The 14,775-nt window shown below is 35.1% G+C and overlaps 1 protein-coding gene across 2 annotated transcripts in view; it reads right to left on the reverse strand.

The window, feature by feature from the left end:
- LOC140152515 (UTP--glucose-1-phosphate uridylyltransferase-like) overlaps nucleotides 1-14,775 on the reverse strand; it is a 40,032-nt gene that overhangs the window by 11,880 nt on the left and 13,377 nt on the right. For both annotated transcript variants that reach the window (XM_072174867.1, XM_072174866.1), the window contains exons 2-8: nucleotides 13,926-14,048; nucleotides 13,352-13,459; nucleotides 4,565-4,747; nucleotides 2,838-2,971; nucleotides 1,798-1,872; nucleotides 1,321-1,454; nucleotides 307-386 (exon numbers count right to left, since the gene is read on the reverse strand). In XM_072174867.1, coding sequence (XP_072030968.1) covers nucleotides 307-386; nucleotides 1,321-1,454; nucleotides 1,798-1,872; nucleotides 2,838-2,971; nucleotides 4,565-4,747; nucleotides 13,352-13,459; nucleotides 13,926-14,048 — 837 coding nt within the window. The remainder of the gene's footprint in view (nucleotides 1-306; nucleotides 387-1,320; nucleotides 1,455-1,797; nucleotides 1,873-2,837; nucleotides 2,972-4,564; nucleotides 4,748-13,351; nucleotides 13,460-13,925; nucleotides 14,049-14,775) is intronic.

Here is a 14,775-nt window from a genome sequence, read left to right on the forward strand (position 1 = left end):
CCACAGACTTGTACATGTAAACCAATTTCGTAAGGGTAAAATTTATGGTTTTGGAATTAAAATTGGGGTATATTAGATATTCTGTGGGTAGATATCATGTTCATGGACCTAATTGTAATCAATTGTCAGGCATCAGGTACTCAGTTCAGTTTTCTTCTAGCTCATATGATAGTTTCTACTTAAATGTCATGTGGGCAGGAAATATGAAGGGAGACAATACTAGAAATATCAGCTTGATTCTCAAGTCCAATATCAAGCCTTTGGGCTGATGATGCAACACAGATTCACAAAATAGATTAGACTTACTTTGACATCAGCCCTTGTTTTGTCTGTAACTTCCATCACAAATTCTCTATTGCCTTCACCCAGTAGCGTACTTAAAATTTCTGATTGTTTGAATTAAGGAATATAGAGCATGATTGCTGTTGTATACATCAACATGATACATAACATTAGTACAGGTGTAAATTCATCATTAACCTATTTATTTCCATAAAATTTAAAGTTAAAAGTTAAATCAATTCATGAGCAGTGGGTGGGTGGGTGTGTGTGCTAGTATTCACAATATCAAAAGGTGAATTTTAACAATTGTTATCTGACCGTCCAAACTACCCCCCCCCCCCCAAATGGGGACACATTTTTAGGATTATGCAAACATTGATGTTACTTCCTTTCTTTCACAAGGATGTTAAACAAATTATAACATTTAACCTATCAACCAGGAATATATGTTTTGATCACCGATATGGGACGCATTCTCAAAATCCCTGGTTGGAATGTAGGGTATCACACTTAAGTTTCCGTTTCTGCAGCAGATGGTGTGTATTTACATATTGTGTCAATTTTCAACATCTTTGAATTTAATATTTTTACATCCTTTCATTCATGTTTAACGAATATTACACATACGTAACCCCCACAACCCACCAAAACACACACCCACTCACCCCCTTTCATACACTCACACACCATATCTTGTAAATGCTGCCAAGTGTAGGGGTGCGTTTGTAACCGCATTCAAACTGTGGAGGTGTGTGTGTTTTGCCACATACCAACTGTGGAGTCTGCTAACAACCGTGGAGCTCCACAGTTGGAGATAACCTCAGAAATGGGGATTTTGAGCCATAGAGAGGGGTATATCACCTGCCATTTTCTGATTTGATCAACCTCCACAGTATGGCGGTTGCTGTCAGATTTGTGTAAAAAAATCTCCCGTGTGAATTTGGTTGTGTGAATCTCCCCAGTTGGAATACACACACACCCCCACCCCCACCTGAAGCAAACCACAAAGCTTAATTTACAGATTTAAAAAAAGGATACTGAGATCCACAGTAGCACCTAAGTTGTCAATATTGGACATAAACATATATTCTTTGCCCTGATTAATGAAGTTCTCCAATAAGCCTGAATTGTATAATGCTTGGTAGACGTCACCGTGGCCAGGTGGGTACCATCTGCAGTAAAGGGAAAAACATGTAAGTATTCTATTAGTATGGCTTGTTAACCAACACAATATTTTACTATGGTACTTTTATTCTAGTATAGTCAGAGACGTCAGCGTGTATTTTATTGGGTGCAGCTTTAATCGCAAGCACTCACTCAGAGCACTGGTATTCACATGTACACTGACTACACTATGTTACATTGTATAAGCCTTATAAAACACACATTTTTCTTCATGGGCTGACAAGCAGTAGAATCATAACATGCAACTCTCACCTATATTTCAGCATCGGTTTGATCAGTTTTGCAATGACACTGATTACATTATTTGAATAAATACACACAATTACTCACGATTCCAGATTATCTCCATTGGTAGACCAATCTTTGGCAATTGGTAGTAGAGATTCTTTGTTTATTCTTGGATACCTGAAAGTGAAAACCATGAAGACACAAAGAGTACATTTATTAATAATGGATTTTACAAGCAACATTAAGTACAAGCAAGACTCTGGTTAAATAAATTAAATCTTCATTTGTATCTCAAGTGGCTATTCTTTGTTGTGATCTTTACATATGTTGTGAATAGAAGAATATCTCATATACTTACTTATTAGTGCCCAGTGCCCCCCCCCCCTAATAAATACCTCCACTATTTTGTAAACCAAAAAGTGCTAAAAATTCCATGCCTTCTTGTGTACGTAAGCTTATCACAGTCTACACACAATCATTAATTGCCAAAAATGGCATCGCAAACCCGGAAGTGAACCGTAAGCCATTGATCATAAGTTCATCTTAAGCTTACTTAACAATTTTTTCCCCAAACTATCGTTGTAAAAATGACCTCTAATACACATCCCCTCTTTCGAAAATGTCCCATTTAATGGAGCAAATGTATACGGTAGCATGTTATTAGTGAAAATGCAGCAAAATGTTACATTTATCACATTACCTACTTGCTGATATCAGCACCTCCTATAAACCTATCCAGGCTTTTACAGTGCACAAATTACTGATATACAACATACCTGAATACATTTTTTTATTTGTGGTACTGGTATGGCATAAGAAATGACCTGGGTCATGAAAAGGACTGGGTCAATCGGATATATAAACTAGCATTCTATATACAAATCATAAATCCTTGACTCCCATCGGTAAGAATGCAGTGATAGAGGAAGAAGTAAAGGCTGACATGGGGGCTTTCTTGATATCTGAAAGAGCAGATCTGGAATACGTCAAATATACTTAGGCTGATAGGGTTACAAACATTTGTTAGAACATGTTACTGGAAACAGGGATATTATTGCATTTCATCTTATTGACTGCCATGGTCCACAAATAAGATAGCGGTGATGAACTGTGCATATAATTATCCTGTACATTCAACTCACCTGCTCTGGTTAAATGTATGGATATTGACTTGGCAAGCATTGTATTTCCTTAGAATCTTCTTGGTATCTTCATCAGTATTGAATGAATTCATGAGCACTAAAGGCACATCACTCCCGTAAGTCTTGTTTAGATGCTGTATGGAGAGAGTCAAGAGAAAATTATTAATTAGTTTTGCATCACTTGCTAGGATAAAAATCCAACCAAATGTAGCGTGACACCAGGACCAGTAACCCAAAAAAGATGCCTGTCCTGATTTATCTGTTACCTGTCTCATTTTTCTTCATTTAAAACTTGTCAAGCCATCAAATTGAAACTACCAAATTGTATTTTGGCATTCAGGATGCATATATATGTTCAGATGTTGGCAATAATAAATACACACTGTGAATCATGCTTGACTTCATGATGGTTTTAATACATAGACCGTTGTATTGTATGGAAACTTTTCTTGAATTTTTCTTTCTTTTTTGTATTTTTTTGTTACTATAGGCAAATATCTAATTCTTGATTTAAAGCCAACATGGATATGCACAGAGTGTACTACAAGCAAGACTACACGCTTACGGTGCAAGTACATTTTTTGACAATTGGCCAATCATGGTCTTTAATCCTACAATCGTGATGCTCCATGATGAAAAGTAGCGCTGACGCAACACTAACCCTAACCCAACTGAGTCTCACTAAAACTCACTATTAAAACCACTCTGCATGCATGCATTCCATGTGACTTGATGATGCAATCAGCCTAAGTCATATATACCAAGGGAATTGCTGCCTGGGGCAGCCAAACCTCGGTAGCTACATGTCGGTGATCGTGTGCGTGGCATGCGAGGGGTCCCGGGTTCGAATCCCGGGGGTACCAAGTGACTTCTTTCTTCACCTTCTCTCCTTTTTCGTTTCTGCTTTCCCTTCCGATAGCAAAAAAACATGGGTAGGGTTAGGGCTAAGCAGATGGTACATCCTCTCATGATCAAGAATTAGATATTTTGCCTATAGACCATGCAACTTGAAAGTTACCCATTTTGGGCAGCTATCATTTTCAACTCTAGGCATCATTTGTATATACTAAAATGCTTTTTGTAAGGTGCAGTAAGTGATGTCAGAGTGAATTTCTCTGTGCGCAGCATTCATTCAAAGAGCTGCCTTACACAAGCGCAAAGGCACTGCAGAAATGCGAGTATGAAACAGCTGCCTGAAGGTTTTGATGTCATACTGCAGTAGACAAAATGTACGATTGTATGTTTTACTAAATTGCAAATCAAAAGTAGCACAATTTTTTTTTTAGACTATATAAATTCTTAAACACATGAGAAAGTTCTTGCTATCTTAGGCCAAAAAAAAAATAGGTTTGTCTCAAAGCACACGAGAAATTTAAAAACAAATGTGAAATGCGATCTTTTTTTTTTTTTTTACTCCTGACTTTTTTTCATAGTATTTTGAGAAAAAAAGTCTGATTTTCGCCGATTTTTTCTGAAAAAAACTAAAAATTTTTTTTTTTTTTGAAATAAAAAAAATTTCCGCATTTGTTTTTTGTCAAATCGTGGGATTTTACAAACGCGCGCGCAAGCTTTGAGACGAACCTCTTTTTTTTTTTTTTGGCCTTATTGGTTCTTAGCCATTTTATATGACACAACATAACACTTTCTTAAGCAAGATAATTAAATGTTTATAGGACCTTTACACAAGCAATATGTTTGTCCCATGTGTTTTGTGTTTACCCTCTCACCTCAATCTGTTGGACAGTAAGATCCAAGAATGTCAGCTCATTCCTGACTGGGATGATACTCTTTGGACCGGTGCATCCCATGCTAGTCCCAAGACCACCATTGAGTTTGACCACCACCAATTTGTCCAGTAACTCTCTAGCCATATCTGGATCATACTCATCTAGCTTTGAATAGCTCTGAATCTGTAATTACACAAAATATTGTTGAAAGTAAAGTTAATAGATCTAGACCAAACCCACCAAAAAAGTGCTTGCTTTTCCTCATCTGACTGACCCTATTTTGAAAACAAAATTTCTAACAGAAATTTAACATTCTAAATTACACTGGTAAAAGTTTGAAAACAGTTTTTATGCAGTTTTAAGGGATCGGATATTAACATTTAGCGATGTTTTCACATTTTTTGAGGGAGCTGAAAGTACACCAGACAAGTATCGAATTGCATTCTGAATTGAGGAATGTCCTGATGATATCAAATAATTTTGATTTTTTTTTAAATTGTGATATAATACAAATATTATGACAAATTATCAAAATTTTTTATTTTTTAAATTTTTTATATTTAACAGTCCTCTAATGATATGTACTTAAAGTGTATGTAGCTGGGATGAAAAACCGACGATCAATTGAAAATTTTGATATTCTTTGATATCCTTTCATATTGAAGAAATGTATTTTATTCCCAAAAAGATCTAAATGTTTTTGGTGTTTTGGGAAAAAAAATCCATATCTTCAATACAAAAGGTTAAAATTTTTAATTGATCGTCAGCTTTTCATCCCAGCTACATACACTTTATATACATATCATTAGAGTAAAAAAAGTTTATATATCAAAAAATTGATATGTCTGATGTGCTCTCGCCCTTAAACTGCTTTTAAAAAAAACATTCATTTGGATAGTGAAATATGCAAATTTACACCTGATTCTGTTTTAATTACCTTTTAGATGGACAATGATAACCCCAGATATGTAAGACAAACAAACAATTTATTTTTTATAGTCTTCTGGTGGTTCCAACTTCGGGAAACTTATTAAATCATAAAATGCCCTACGTGTACATAATATGATATCATATCTCAATTAGATATTGCTTTTACTTTTAGCAACGTTATTGAGTATTTTGTAGATGTAGATCATGTTTCTCTTTAAGGGGGTACTACACCCATTGATTTTTTTTTGCATTTTTTTGCATTTTGTGAAGAAATTACAAAACAAAATTGGACAAAGTGGTATGCAAAATGAAGGGGCAAATCTTCTCGTTTTATTGGTGGCATCGGTATCAATGTAGCTTACATGCTTTTGAAGATAGAAGCCAAAAGGAGGTACATCACTGATGATTTAAATTCACTTCATTTTGGAAAGCTTACTATCAACGGATTTCGTTAAAATTTTGGATATGTGTTGCTAACACATAGGGAAATAATGTTGATATGTAAAATGTGAATAAGTGGTCCCTGATTTCTTTTATGACTTCATGAACTTGGTGCTCCACAACTATCAAAAACTAACCGGTTAAATTGCTTCTATTTTCAATGTCGAGCTATATTTTGTATTTTGAACTTCCAACACTATGTCACTGAAACTTAATTAAGCCATAGGTAACAGGTTACCACAACCACACTACAGCAATGTTGAAAAAGATTGTATTTTTTGTCACCTATACCACCATATTAGGTAGTTTGCCGTAAGCTTCATTTTTGTGATTTTGGTAACTATTTTATATTTATTTGCCCAATCCAACTCAACTAGGCAATCTTAATTGTACTCACCATTTACATCCCAAGGTATTTTAGTATATCCACCTCACACATTTCCATTATATATCCAGTAACAGACAAAATATCAAAATTGATGCCTCATTATGACATGTATGATATCACAGACTATCACATGTATTCAGAATTGATGCCTGAATTTGACCTGAACCAATTGACCTATAACCTGACCTTTGATGACCTTATAGCCTTTTTTAATCTCTTTTCCTAACAATATATTATAGAAGATACATACATGGTGTAGTATTGAATTGTCTATGTGGAAGAGATAATTTTGGCCTATTTAATTTATTCAGTGTTATAATCAGTGAGTATATTTCTGGGCAATTCCACGGTAACTCGTGCTACACTTTATGGCGTCCTTTTACATACTTTGTGCTCCAGCTTTTAAATTGATTTGATTAGAATCTGTATTTTTTGTATTTTAATACCCAACATTCAAGGCTAGATCCTCATAGTATTGCTAATTCAGGATATCAACTTTTGTATGTATGGGACAGCTGTAAAATCGGTAACTCGTACTACTGAGCAGAGGACATGCTTAAAAATCACTCATTTTTATTTTGATGGTGTGCTAAAACAAAAAACACTAAAGCCTTATTGATTATATGATAAGTAATTGCTATAATAAGGTTTGTTTTGGTATACCTTAAAAAGTTGTGCCCCTCATAGTTTTATATTGACTGGCAAAAAACATGGTAACTCGTGCTACGGTAACATGTGCTACAGTTTGTCCGGCCATATATAAAATGGTATTGTTCATCTAAATGTCAATTTTTTTTTGATAACAATTCCTCAACAACTGGTGTAATGATCAAATAACTCAATCTATGTACAAATAACCCCCCCCAAATAACCCATCTATGTACAAATAACACTATTCAGTGTATGTACCAGCATACAATGTACCACACACATTACATACAAACATCCCAGCCTTACATACGCCTTTGCTTGATCCTGTTTGGATATTTTATTCTAGGGCTTAAATTTAAACAGTTAAATTGAACAGTCAACAATTGATAAAACTTTTACTTCCATGTTATTTGACTCTAAATTCCCTCACAAAACTTGTAATGTTAATGGTTATTTGCTCTGTAAGTTTTTAAAAATTGCTTCCTGAGTTATAGAATGTTTGGTCATCTTTTGGTTGAGACCATTTCCTGCTTGGTGCAAATACTCTAGTTTGCCCGATTTCAATCACTTCACTAAGCTGGAAAATGAGCCTCATTACACTCAACAACAAACCAATTTCCAATACAAATCTCAGAACTATACAAATCTCAGTATCAACAATGTCACTGTGGCTGTTAATCTCAGGATTTCCAGTATCTATTTTTTTTTTTTTTTATTTTTTCTTTTGTCTCGGTTACTTTTTTTGTGGATGTTTTAAGGTACATCCTCTGTTCTTCCATGAGGCCCATATTAATTGATTGGTTCTTAGGCTAGATCCTAGGGGGTGGAGGGCTAAAAATTTTGGTTGCATCATTTTGACCAGGTATTGATAGTGGGATATATGCTAAATAGCATGTTTTTTAGAGAGACTGTACAAAATGTACAATGTAAAGTCTTTGAGCTTAAAAAAAAGGACTTTATTGGTGTGTGCAAAAATTTGGTATAAATAAATTTACACTATTTTGGCACATGATCGGGTGGAAACTGGCTCCTTGAATCTTATCTCTATCTTTGCCTTCCATATTTTTACTTTAATTTTCCTGCTTCAGGAGGTCACTTTTCTCTTTAATTTTTGCCCCCACACATGTGTGGTTGCCTGGTTGTTTGTTTCTTTCTTTCTTTGTTCGGCTGTCCCGGCGGAAGCAAATTCATTAATCCACTGTACAGCTCCAACACAATAACTACAAACTTGGTACCGGTATGGTGATAGAATAATGGTGGCTTGATGTGCTGTGTAGTTTTGTGTTATGTTATTTGCATATTTATGAATATTAATGAGCTTATTTACAATTTGCCTACATTTTCATTAATCCACTTTGCAGCATTATAAACACAATAACCAATCAACTTCAAACTTGGTTTGGTTGGATATGGTGGCCTGATGTGCTGTATAATTTTGTGTCATGTTATTTGCATATTTATGAATATTAATGAGCTTATTTGCATATTGCATATTATTTTTTATTTACAAACCTTTGTTATTTACACACTTTTGTGTGTGTGTGTGTATGGGCACCTTAATTACTTAACTGCATAATTCTAGTTTGTCATGGGGCCGGCTTCCCCCTTCCCCCCCACACACTGGCTACACTGCTGCTAGAAAGCTGTTACCAATATCATGGTCACATATAAATGCATATTCATGTAGTTGGGAGATCCTCTATTGCTGCCAAGTGGTAGATTTTGCATTACCTTTGCTGGTACAGGGGGAAGTGGGCTATGGTAACTCGTGCTACATCGGTAACTCGTGCTACTGGTAACTCGTGCTACAGTTTTAAATGGGTCATTATTATGTGATGGATAGTGTTTTGTATATTAATTTCTTATTTTTATTCAAGGCACTACTAGTAGAAGGAAAATAATAAGTGGCATCAATTAAATTGCCAACATTTTGAAAATATATAAAAAAATGCATCTTTCGGTAACTCGTGCTACGCCATATTTAGTGCTATGAAAACGCAATATGCCATGGTCACATATAAATGCATATTCATGTAGTTGGGAGATCCTCTATTGCTGCCAAGTGGTAGATTTTGCATTACCTTTGCTGGTACAGAGGGAAGTGGGCTATGGTAACTCGTGCTACATCGGTAACTCGTGCTACTGGTAACTCGTGCTACAGTTTTTAATGGGTCATTATTATGTGATGGATAGTGTTTTGTATATTAATTTCTTATTTTTACTCAAGGCACTACTAGTAGGCATGTCCACTAAAAATTGAAGTACTTTTAAATTGATTCAGACCTAACTTATTGGCTGGGAATTGATGAAAGAAACATTTTGGCGTTTAAATAATCTTAATCGGACGTTTCATTCCAGAGATATGGCCTTTTGAGTGTTACGGTTTTATATAGGGCTGCTAGAACATTTTAAAAAGTTAAAGTCCAAAAATGAATACTAACAGAAAGTGCAATTTTAAGGTACTTTTTCTTAATGTATTTATTAACTAGCGTTATCTGGAACATTATATTTGCTTATAACAACATGAAAATAAGATCATCCTGAAAATTTAATCGATTTTGTTGACATACAACAAAAAATATAAGACCTCAAAACCCATGGTTTGTTTGGTGAAACCGCAAGCATGATCATAGATGGTCGCCATGGAAAATATCTCCATAGAGGAGATGAACAATAAGTGCATTATTTCAAATGAATGGCGGTAGTCTTAAACATTGTTCAATCTTTTACGGTCAGCACATTTTATCTTCAAAAATTATTATATTTCATCATGGCATAAGTTTGGTAACATTAATCACTGCCAATTTTGAGAAATTTGCTCCAACTCAAAGTTTATCTTTACTACATTGAGCAATACACTGTGTGCATGGAAGCCATGATGGTCCCCGGTTTTATACTCCCTATGAAATGGACATGGTAGTAAGAAGTGCACGGGAAGTGCATGATTTGAGATGGGCCATGTAGGCTTAAACATTCTTAAATTTCTTAACATCCTACACATTTTGTCTTCATAAATAGTTAAATTTTATGAGTATGTAAGTTTGCTTGTCTGATTCACTCCAAATTTGGAGATAATTGCGTTTGAACACCTGATGCACGGAATGGTGTCACTTCAACCTGTTGTAGTTCTCATCTCATTAAATTTTTCATTAAAAAAGTTGATCTCTTCATGCAGGAAGGTCCTCTCTATTTACTGACCAAACAGGAAAAAGTTTGGTGAATGTTTTCTGGTGGAATCAGGAATTTCTTGAAACACCCTGATATAGGCCTACATTTGGATCAAAACAAGTATGTACGCCATTTAACATGCCTGGGATTTCTTGTATCGATCAGTTTCTCCATAGACAATACGTGTGTGAGTGCACGCACACAGTAAATGAAAAATCGTTCTAGTGGAAACTGTATTGAGAGTGGGCATCCCTACTACTAGTAGAAGGAAAATAATAAGTGGCATCAATTACATTGCCAACATTTTGAAAATACATAAAAAAATGCATCTTTCGGTAACTCGTGCTACGCCATATTTAGTGCTATGAAAACGCAATGAAAGAAAAAAATTAGTGGGGGATTATTTAAAATGTGTTGGATGTTTCTTGAAGACCATATTTCAGAGATATAAAATGTATCAAATTTAAAAGAAAAGTGCCCAAGTTTAATAAAATAGGCCCACTTGGAAAATATCTAAGTTGAACAGGAGTTTTTCACTTAAAATACACTCTCCAAAGAAACTTAAAAAAACCACCAAAATGTTAGAAAAATGCCGAAAAAAGTTTATAACTTGAACCTTACATCTGTTTGGAATAATATAAAAGTTAAAAGAAATATATATTGGCAATTTCATTTTTTTGAGTCATGTCCACTTTTGCTTGGAATTGCCCTTCTATAGATAGTATAACAAAGGATTTAATGTATTCTATTCATGTATTCTACTTGGACATGTTCAATAAAATAGATTATGGTTTGTTATGAAACACACATCTCAGTTACCAGGATACAGTAAACAAAAAAAAATATATAGGGCTAAAATGATTTTCTAAAATGGTTTAAAACCACTTTGTATGTAGAGATATTTTATAAGTTCAGGACATGAGATGATGAACATATTTATATACTTTATAAATTTGCAACAAAAAAAAGAAGATGGGTCCTGATGAAAATAAGGGTATTAAATCGCCTTAAGCTAAATTGGGCAATTTATTTTTACAAATTCAATGCAATTAATAAGCTACATTAATTTTGTTGAGAGTAAATGTGTACTGAATTCCCACAAATATGTGGACTCTCAGTATTTCTGATTTTGCACAATCCTGAAATGTGGAACAAAGTTTACCTACATGTAACATTAGTAACCAACTTATAAATACTTAAAATAATTCTTATTAGGTACCAAAAAAGAGGTTTGTCTCAGAATACTGTGCACAGATCTCTGTTAAAATTCATATTTTATCACATTTCTTAGTTTTTCCGGGTTTGGGAGGGTACATCGGTTTTTATTCATCAGCTGGCTGGCTGGCTGGCTGGCTGGCTGGCTGGCTGGCTGACTGACTGACTGACTGACTGACTGACTGACTGACTGACTGACTGATCGATCGATCGATGGATTGATTTTATTAATTAATATCATGGTTACAATTGGGTGACTTCTGATGATTTTGAACATACCATGGAAACATGGCATGTTGCCTCAGGGGATCGACGCTAAGTCAGGTACCGCGTGAGCAAACTCAAAATAGCGCTAATAGCGCGAGCGTACACAAAAGAAACTTCGCGCGTAAGATAAGCGATGTCGCCAGGTCTGTACGCTGTACCGGCGTCAGCTGAATTCGAGTACGCTTAGAGGGCACAGGCATGGAAAATTCCAATCTGTGTATTAATAATCTAAGATTTTGAAGATCAAAATACCACAACTTTAAAACTATTAGAAGTAGAACCCCCTGTGTTTTTGTATTATATTCTTTAATTTCAACCAAGGGTGAAATTAAGTGGGAGACGGGAGCTGTTTTGGTCTCCAGAAACTCTGCAATGGCCCCTGGTTCCATCTCATTTGTAGTTGACCAGGGGACACTTTTCTCACATAACTTGCCCCTGGATAGTGAACCAAAAATATCAAATTTTAAAGCAAATAGTACTTATTTAACCCATCCAGCATTATCAGCATATCATTATTTTTATTGGCCTCTTGGAAGTGGGTTTCTTCAAATCTTAGTGAACCAGGGGCCACTTTTTGTGCAGAAGCGGCCCCTGGTCCAAGCTCTCTTATTTTCACCCTTGATTTCAACCCGGGTGGTCATACCTTCTTGGCATTTGGAGATATGTTCATTTAAGATCAAAAGGTTACTGAGTATGTAAGGAAGTAAGTAAGTAAGTGAGAAAGACTAATGTAGGCTGAGACCATTTCATGGTTCAGCAAAAAATAAATGTCAGTAACACTGAATGGAGAAGACTTAATTTAGTAAATTATTTAAAATATAATGAACCTGCATAATTCCTGTCACACCTGTTTAATGCAACAAGTGCAATTCGTAATTCATGATTGCAAAACCTATTACAGTACAATAGAATTGAACAATATCAACATAATGACATAATTTGCATACAAATTTGCCAAAATGGCATAATTTGCCAAATTATGTGCACATGTCAGATTCTGCATTCATTTCTATTCAAACAAGCATTGCACTTCACCAATGGTGCTTCAATCCATAAAATGCATTCATTTGGTAATATACTGTGTATAATGCAGTAAGCTTGTCAGATCATATCTTTAGAACTTATTATTAAAGTATAAGATATGCACTGCATTCAAAGTTGCATTAAATCAGCAGTAAATTCTTTCATTTCTACACAAATTTCAAAAATTACTACAGGTGGACACAGTGGTCTCAAAAATACTGCATGCGGTCACTTTCACCCAAAGACCCCATACTACGAACACATGTTCTGTCACCCGAAGACCCCCTATTTTTCCATTTGATCTGTCACCCAAAGACCCTTATTTTTCAATTTGAACAACAACTTTCATTTATCACTGATTTTGTTACTTATTTTGAAAAAACAAAGAAATGTGAAGCCATTTAGAACTAGAAATTCGATGTTTGAGGTTTCTGTGGTGCTGTTTCGGCTCAAAACCCAAAGGTTCCATTTAAAAAACAGGTTATGTTCTAACCCAATGACCCCATATTTTTTACATTTTGCTCTCACAGAATGCCAAAAATCATGCTCTCACCCAATGACCCCATATTTTTTTACATTTTGCTATCCATTTCATATTGAAGTGCCCCCCCAGCGGTGACCTGATTTGTTACAAGTAAGATGTATCATTAACAATACATTTTCTGATTTTGTTTTTGATAACTTCACATAATTGAAGGACTTACAGCATCTTTTGGTAGTGGCTGGATGTTTGCCCATTCCACGGATGGTCCAGTTTCCTGTAAGAACCTCTTGAACAAATCCTGAAAACCTTCAAAATTCTTGCTCAAAGTCTGTTGGTAAAAAGAATACCTTAGTAAATATTTCTGTCAAACATCCCATTCTAGAACCACACACTTTGCCTAATTTAACAATATATGGGCATCATAAAAAGATATTATCATGAAATAGGGGCTTGTTTTGATCCTAGCAAAATCTTTATTGAAGTTACTTTGCCAAGATTCTGCAAGAATCAAAAGTACATGCCACCATGTCCACTTAGATACAAACTTTAGAATTTTGCTACACAGGTTTATGTTGTGGATAAGTAGTTTCCAATGGTCTATTTGTAAGTTTAAAATCATTTCTGACATACAGTAGTATTCAATTTCTCTATGTATTTCATTTTGGTAAGCAATAAATGAAAATGAAAATAGGTTTGGTTTTTGACAAAATGAGGACATTTGCTTGATTGCCTCACATGCAAGATGGATGTCTGTGTGACTATTGCACTCTGCAGACGTTAAATAATGTACATACCGGCTTTTCATTCTCTGGTGCTTCCTCTTTGAGCTTGTCCAACTCATGGATAAGCGCCCTCTCTGCATCTCGTCTTGCTAGGGCACGGAACTCGATTTGGCTGTCCCTGCGGACAAGACCAGTCTGTAAATTGGATAAAGAAACAAATATCACAATATATATTTAGTGAATGTAACACCAGTATATTTCAATCAGGCCTAATAAAATACTATGCAAAAATACATTTAAGAGCATGGAATGCTCACTTTGGACAACAAATCTTTACCAAATTGTGAAAAAAATCTACTTTTGACTCTTCTGGGTGCTGGTTGGTGAAATGTCTCATTTACATGTAAACTCATAAATAGTCCATAGGTTGATTTGTTCTTATTTTATTGAAAGCAAAATGAAAATTCTTGTAAATCTCTCCGATTAGAAACTGAAAGTACTGCCCTGCCATATTTACGTTTGAGATATTGGAGACAAATTGTGCATAGCCTCTATCTGAGACGAATAGACATACTGTATCAGTCAAAATTATTTCAAAAAGGTTCAATTTCGAGTTTGAGGATAGAAATTTTGATAAATGTGGATATATATCATGGGCCAATCTTTTCCAATTTGCCAGTTGCCTTTTGGGGCAACAGAAACTAGTGTCATACTGCCAAATATACAATGTACTATTAATGAATTTTCAAGATGTATGCACACCCCATTCAACACCCCCCCCCACACACACACACCCCCACTTGGGTCGAAACTTGGGTTACATACATACCCTCATGATACACACATAATGTCTTTTGATAGAAAAAGGTGCTGGATTTTACATGAGTTGCAGTTTACATGATTAATACTTACAATTTTCATA

Source organism: Amphiura filiformis, chromosome 5 (genome assembly GCF_039555335.1).
Source record: "Amphiura filiformis chromosome 5, Afil_fr2py, whole genome shotgun sequence".
NCBI classification, from domain to species: Eukaryota; Metazoa; Echinodermata; class Ophiuroidea; order Amphilepidida; family Amphiuridae; genus Amphiura; species Amphiura filiformis.